The sequence below is a fragment of the Notolepis coatsorum genome (genome assembly GCF_963971535.1).
Source record: "Notolepis coatsorum genome assembly, contig: SCAFFOLD_403, whole genome shotgun sequence".
In the NCBI taxonomy this organism is placed as follows: Eukaryota; Metazoa; Chordata; class Actinopteri; order Aulopiformes; family Paralepididae; genus Notolepis; species Notolepis coatsorum.
The window spans coordinates 64,736-72,500 of NW_028174536.1; the positions used below are offsets into that span (position 1 = coordinate 64,736).

General features: G+C 55.9%; 1 protein-coding gene across 1 annotated transcript in view; it reads left to right on the forward strand.

Moving 5' to 3' along the window:
• Window positions 1–372: 372 nt before the first annotated feature.
• The window catches only part of LOC311247533 (cadherin EGF LAG seven-pass G-type receptor 1-like), a gene marked incomplete at both ends in the record, with an annotated part of 17,953 nt that continues 10,560 nt past the window's right edge, over window positions 373–7,765 (forward strand). Inside the window, one exon of the mRNA XM_084338575.1 lies at window positions 373–4,030. Within this exon, the coding sequence (XP_084194701.1) occupies window positions 373–4,030 (3,658 nt within the window). The remainder of the gene's footprint in view (window positions 4,031–7,765) is intronic.

A 7,765-nucleotide genomic window follows, 5' to 3' on the forward strand; every position in this document is an offset into this window, starting at 1 on the left:
ACAGAAAGAAGCATTTTGTATAAAAGTATTCTGTTAGTTCTGTATGACAACAACTGATAAAGAAACTTGAAACTGTGCCCCCCCCCCCCCCCCCACGGTGCGTAAGAGCGCAGCAGGTTTATGCTAATCAGCCGAGAGGAGGAGGAGGAGGAGGAGGAAGGGACGCGCGGAGCCATTTTAAAACTTGTATTCCGGCTGCGCTGCGCTCTCTGGACACCGTGGAGATCCACTCGCTCCCGTGAAACTAACTCCACCACGATGAGGGAGAGAAGCAGCGAGGCGCGGTGCTGGGAGAGCAGGGAGAGGAGTTGATATCCTTCTTGTACCGATGAAGTTGGACGGGATCATCGTAGGAGTTTTTTTTAAACCATCATGGAATTATTACCGACGCGTTGGATTATTTGGGTCTGTGTTCTCCTCGTCGCCGTGCCCGTGGCGCCGCCGGTCCGCGGGTTCGACCTGCACCTCTCGGACGCCCTGCGGCCCGGGGTCGTGTTGGCCAACCTGTCGCTCGGAGGAGCCGGCTGGACGTACACACTGGACAGGGCTTTATCCCCCGAGTTCATTCAGGACTTTCTGCAAGTGGACCGACGGTCGGGAGTGATCCGGCTGTCCCGACGCGTCCCGGACTGTGCGCTCGGGAGGAGGAACCCGAACCCGGCGCCCGCTTGGTTCAGGACGCGCTCCTCCTCCCGGACCTCTGGATCTGGAGGAGACGCGGTGGCGGTGGCGACCCGCTTCAACGTGTTCGTGCACGGCCAGGACTGCTTCATCAAGTACCGGAGGAAGGAGGGCACGTTGTTGGGTCAGAAGAAGCCCGACATTCACATAAAGAAACAGCTGGACGCGGCGTCCTGCACCAGACCCGCAGGTGCGCTGCTCGTGAACGTGACGGAACTGGTGCCGGCCGCCTTTACGCGCGGCGTCGTCTCGTTGAACTCGACGTGTTCTGGGAACGAGTTCGGTGCCGTTTTCAGACAACATGGGGATTTATTATTGCTGCTGTTGTCCAGTGACTTGTGTTCCGCGCGCAGAGCGCGGCCCGGGCTGGATGATGTGCACTGTGCGCTGTTGTTGTTGTCGCGCAACTCGCCGAGTGGCCCCCGCGGCGTCTCCGTGCGTGTGAGTTTGCGGTTTGTGTCAACAGCGGCGCACGGCGCGTCATCACCCGTCCAGCAGCTACTACGGTCTGATAAACAGAACCACCTAAACAGACGGAGGAGGAGGAGGAGGAGGAACGCCAACGCGCCTCCTCAGTTCCAGCTGCCCAACTATCAGGTGTCCGTGCCCGAGAACGAGCCGGCGGGCACGCGCGTCATCACCCTGAAGGCCACCGACCCTGACGAGGGCGAGGCGGGCCGGCTGGAGTACGGCATGGAGGCGCTGTTCTACACCCGCTCCACCGACTTCTTCGTCATCAACCCGCAGACGGGCAGCATCACCACCGTCCAGCCGCTGGACCGCGAGGTCAAGGACACGCACGTGTTCAAGGTCACCGTGCTGGACGGCGGCGCGCCCCGCCGCCACGCCACGTCCTACCTCACCGTCACCGTCAGCGACACCAACGACCACGGGCCGGTGTTCGAGCAGACCGAGTACCGCGTCAACATCCGGGAGAACGTGGAGGTGGGCTTCGAGGTGATGACCATCCGGGCCACGGACGGCGACGCGCCCTCCAACGCCAACATGATCTACAAGATCGTCAACGACGACGGCGGCGGCGTCAACTCCGTGTTCGAGATCGACTCGCGCAACGGCCTGGTGCGCATCCGGGAGCGGCCCGACAGGGAGGCGCGGTCCCGCTACCAGCTGATCGTGGAGGCCAACGACCAGGGCAAGGACCCGGGCCCTCGCAGCGCCACCGCCACCGTCCACGTGGTGGTGGAGGACGAGAACGACAACTACCCCCAGTTCGGCGAGAAGCGCTACGTGATCCAGGTGTCGGAGGCCGTGGCGGTCAACACCAGGGTGATCCAGGTGGAGGCGTCGGACCGCGACGAGGGCAACAACGCCAAGGTCCACTACAGCATCATCAGCGGCAACGTCAAGGGCCAGTTCTACATCCACTCCCCCACGGGCGTCATCGACGTCATCAACCCCCTGGACTACGAGATGATCCGGGAGTACAACCTGAGGATCAAGGCCCAGGACGGCGGCCGGCCCCCGCTCATCAACGGCACGGGCATGGTGGTGGTGCAGGTGGTGGACGTCAACGACAACGCCCCCATGTTCGTCAGCACCCCCTTCCAGGCCACCGTGCTGGAGAACGTGGCCGTGGGCTACTCCGTGATCCACATCCAGGCCATCGACGCCGACTCGGGGGAGAACGCCCGCCTGGAGTACCGCCTCACGGACACCTCGCCCGGCTTTCCGTTCAGCGTCAACAACAGCACCGGCTGGGTCACGGTGAGCACCGAGCTGGACCGCGAGAGCGCCGAGTTCTACACCTTCGGCGTGGAGGCGCGGGACCACGGCGCGCCGGCCGCCATGTCCTCGTCGGCCAGCGTCAGCATCACGGTGCTGGACGTCAACGACAACGTGCCGGCCTTCACCGAGAGGACGTACGCGCTGAAGATCAACGAGGACGCGGTGGTGGGCACCAGTGTGCTGACGGTGACGGCGGTGGACCGCGACGTCAACAGCGTGGTCACCTACCAGATCGGCAGCGGCAACACCCGCAACCGCTTCGCCATCACCAGCCAGCAGGGCGGCGGCCTGGTCACCCTGGCGCTGCCGCTGGACTACAAGCAGGAGCGGCAGTACGCGCTGACGGTCACCGCCTCCGACGGCACGCGCTACGACACGGCGCAGGTGTTCATCAACGTGACGGACGCCAACACGCACCGGCCCGTGTTCCAGAGCGCCAGCTACCAGGTGACGATCAGCGAGGACCGGCCCGTGGGCTCCACGGTGGTGGTGATCAGCGCCACGGACGAGGACACGGGGGAGAACGCGCGCATCACCTACGTCATGGAGGACAACGTGCCCCAGTTCAGGATCGACGCGGACACCGGCGCCGTCACCACGCGGGTGGAGGTGGACTACGAGGACCAGGCGTCGTACACGCTGGCCATCGTGGCCCGGGACAACGGCATCCCGCAGAAGTCCGACACCACGTACGTGGAGATCATCGTGCTGGACGCCAACGACAACACGCCCCAGTTCATCCGGGACCTGTACAAGGGCAGCATCAACGAGGACGCGCCCGTCTACACCAGCGTGCTGCAGATCTCCGCGTCCGACCGGGACTCCGGCACCAACGGCCGGCTGAGCTACACCTTCCAGGGCGGCGACGACGGCGAGGGCGACTTCTTCATCGAGCCGTACTCGGGCATCATCCGCACCAACCGCAAGCTGGACCGGGAGAACGTGCCCGTGTACCACCTGCGGGCCTTCGCCGTGGACAAGGGGGTGCCGCCGTTGAAGGCGGCCGTGGACGTCCACGTGTCGGTGGCGGACATCAACGACAACGCGCCCGTGTTCGAGCGGGACGAGCTGTTCGTCGACGTGGAGGAGAACAGCCCGGTGGGCTCCGTGGTGGCCCGGATCAGCGCCACCGACCCCGACGAGGGCACCAACGCCCAGATCATGTACCAGATCGTGGAGGGCAACTACCCCGAGGTGTTCCAGCTGGACATCTTCAACGGCGACCTCACCGCCCTGACGGACCTGGACTACGAGGCGCGCGCCGAGTACGTCATCGTGGTGCAGGCCACGTCGGCGCCGCTGGTGAGCCGCGCCACGGTGCACGTCCGCCTGGTGGACACCAACGACAACGCGCCGGTGCTGGACGACTTCGAGATCATCTTCAACAACTACGTCACCAACAAGTCCAACAGCTTCCCGGCGGGGGTCATCGGCAGGGTGCCGGCCCACGACCCCGACGTGACGGACAAGCTGCGCTACGCCTTCGAGTCGGGCAACGAGCTCAACCTGCTGCTGCTGAACGCCGACACAGGGGAGCTGAGGCTGAGCCGGGACCTGGACAACGACCGGGCCCTGGAGGCCCCCATGACCGTCTCCGTCTCAGGTGAGAGCGTCGTCTACCTGAACTCCCTCTCTCTCTCTTCGATTCAACCTTCTTCACCTCATCTCGCCCTCTTGACTGAAGCCTCTCACACACATGGGTCATGGTTTTGATCCTCTCAGGTGTGAGTTGTTTGACTCTTTTTATTTGCTTTCAGTGACATCATCAGTGTGTTCAGTGCTCACGATTCTATCTCGCATGTTGTAGACTGTACACCTGGAAGGGTTAATATTAATACTCGTGACTGACGAGTGTACGAGCCTTTAGAAGAGTTTATTATAACACAGCCTCATCATAACACAGTGTAGTACACCGCCTCGTGAAATACACACACAGGGAGGTAATCGCAGCCGTGTGTAGTGACGAATGTAGTAGTCGATTATATAGGACATTATGTGCTATGATCTGCGCTCGTTCTAACCACACACGGCACGCCACACCTTTGCTTTAAGTTAAGCGTCAAACCCCCCTTTTCATCTGGAAAAAAGCGCCCCCGGTTTTTTAACCGCAAATCAACCGCTCGGAGTCGGTCGGTTCAGTGTCAGACGTGTGTGTGAGCTGGACCCTATAGTATAGAGTGTTCTGTTTTCCATTGACGGCCCTGGCTGTTGTTCTCTCTCTGGGAGCGTTTGCTCCAGGCTCTCCCTCAGATCCTGTTCTGCTGCTTTCCACGCTGGTTGGTTGGTTGATACATGATGTGTATTGTGTGCAAGTGGTCGGTCAGGATCGTAAAAGAGGTGCCTGTTAAAGGAGGACGTCCTCATGACCCTGGCTTTTCTTTTCTCCTGCTGCTGCAGAGCTGTGAGTTTCACTCTCTGTCAGATGGACACACACACACACACACACTGTCACACCCACATACACACATACAACACACACACACTGTCACACCCACATACACACACACATACAAGTTACAACACACACACAGTCACACAGACAAACACACATACAGTCACACACAAACACACAGTCACACGTATACACACACGCAGTCAGTCACAAACACAGTCACAGACAAACACAACACACGCACACACACACAGACACACACAAACACACAGACAGAGTCACAAACAATGGCGGGCTTCTTACCCAACATGCTCTATCTCTCGTATTTCACCAGAGAGCCAGTGTAGCAGATGTGAGCCACCCTGCTTTTAACAGTAAAGTGGGAAAGGGTTCATTTTACACACATAGGTGCCACACAGTGGAACGATCTCGACACGATCAGTGTCAAACTGACAACCAATCTGTCTCGGAGGTCTTTTAAGCACGCAGCAGATAAAAGCTGGTCTTTTAGAAAAGGTTCCCCTATAGAGGGTCATTATTAGCATAGAAAAGAGGGAGCAGCACATGTTGTTGTGTATAGTGTGTACGGTATATGTCGTATTTCATATGCTTTGTATTGTAATGTATCTTTATATTAACTGTTGATTGTATGAGGAGGACCTCAATGGAAATAAGTCCCACGACTTTCTTGTGACAGACACACACAGTGTGGTAAACCTTAAGCCTACTCCTCTTCACATGACGCTCTCCAGGAATGGCTCACGTGTTTTTAAAAAGCCAGCGTTTTGATTTGAAAACCAAACTGTGTGTTTTCCGTAACGAGCCGTTGGCTGAGAGAGAGAGCCTGTCTGTGAGTGAGTGTCACGCAGGAGTGATTTATGTGAGAGATGTCCTCTCTCTTCCACCACAGACGAAGACTTTGTTCCTCAGAGTTAAAGATTACACGATACGCAAACACCTCCGACTCACACACCCAGATTATTGGCACATCGACAGTGAGAATACAGGAGAGATTCTCTCTCTCTCTCCCTCTCTCTCTCTCTCTCTCTCTCTCTCTCTCTCTCTCTCTCTCTCTCTCTCTCTCTCTCTCTCTCTCTCTTTCACACACACACACACACACACACACACACACACACACACACACACACACACACACACACACACACACACACACACACACACACACACACACACACACACACACACACACACACACACACACACACACACACACACACACACACACACACACACACACACACACACACATCAAAAGGGACACACACTGCAGCCATGAATCAGACAATGTGACAGTCAGGATCAATCCAATACCCTGACATTGACAGCTGCTCCCCCCCCCCCCCCCTCTCTCTCTCTCTCTCTCTCTCTTCTCTCTTCTCCTCTCTCTCTCTCTCTCTCTCGCTCCCTCTCTCTGTTTAGGCTGTAGTTGTAACGCCTCCTTGTTTCTCTCCTGTCATGCGGCATCTGATTGATTGATTGATAATAATTTCCAGGGCATTTCTGCTGTAAGATAAGAAGAACTGTATCGTCCCCGTGGGGGAAGTTACTATCTGGTAACAATAAAGATGTGAGAGAGAGAGACAAGAGAGAGAGAGAGAGAGAGGTTGACATATGATACACACTAGGCTGTGAGCTGGACTTGAGCGGTGATGTCATGGTCACATGGTCACATGACGCAGGCCTCTTCATCCACGAGTGCACGAGATTAGGGATATATCCCGATAGCACTTTTTCACTGCCCGCCATACCGCGATACCGACTACTATACTTTCACTATCGGCCGATACTGATTCTGGGTTACGATCCATTACTGTTAAAAAAGCAGAATAAAATAATAGAATAGATTAGAATAGAATATATAGCCTGGTATGATATCCAACCGATATCCAGTACCGGTGTCAGACGGTATCGTCCCTAATCGAGGTCAGACCGGTTTAGGTCTTAGCAGACCAAAAATGTGTTAAGTATGTTTTTTCTTTTTCATACTGAATAACTTATTTTTCCTGAAAAGTGATAAACACATCACTGGTGGGTTATGACACTCAAAGAGGTGCTTTTGCATTATTGCATCATGTGTTATTTTGCATGTGCATGTTTTAAATTCTTTTAGAATAAATCAAATAAACGATTAGTCGGCAACATTGTTGACTCGGTAGTCGACCAAGTATTTATTTTAGTAGAAGACGAGCCCTGGATATGTTGTCGTGTCCTGTGCCGTCTGTTTGCTGTCTGTCTTGAGTTTATGTTGACTTCCAGAAATAGGCTAGAAAAACAACGTTTTTCTTATAATCAAATCCAAATCGAATCTAAACTTTCCCTCAGTGATGGCACTGTCCTGTTGTACGGCGAGCGCTCACCCATCAGGTTCTCCAAGTAGAGAAAAGAAGGAAAAGAAAGAAACGCACATTATTAGCTAACGCACTTTTCTCAGATGTGATTGAGCTCTGTTACCGGCAGGCAGCCCCCCTTTCTCTTCTCTCTCTCTCCCTCTCTCTCTCTCTCTCTCCTCTCTCTCTCTCTCTCTCTCCTCTCTCTCTCTCTCTCATCTCTCTCTCCCTATTGATCTCAACGATTGGCTAAATGACTGCTCGGCTGCTCTTTCTTTGTGTGCTACAAACGGGAGAGGCCGGTCTGTTACGAGTGCCTAGGCTTGTGACCGCAATAGGAGAACTAAGGGTGGTGTTTGAGGAGGTAGTGGTGATTGGACACACAACAACCACTACTACTCCAGGTCCCTTATGGCGCTCATTCACAGCCTCGGCATTCAGGTTGGTCCATAACAATTGGCTGCTCGTGGTATCCTTGACGACGGAGACCTCCTCATGGCAGTCCCAGTGGGGGGGGGGGGGGGGGGGCTCGAGGCCCTTGATTAGGGCACACACACACGCACACACACACACACACCCACCCACCACTCTCTCTTTC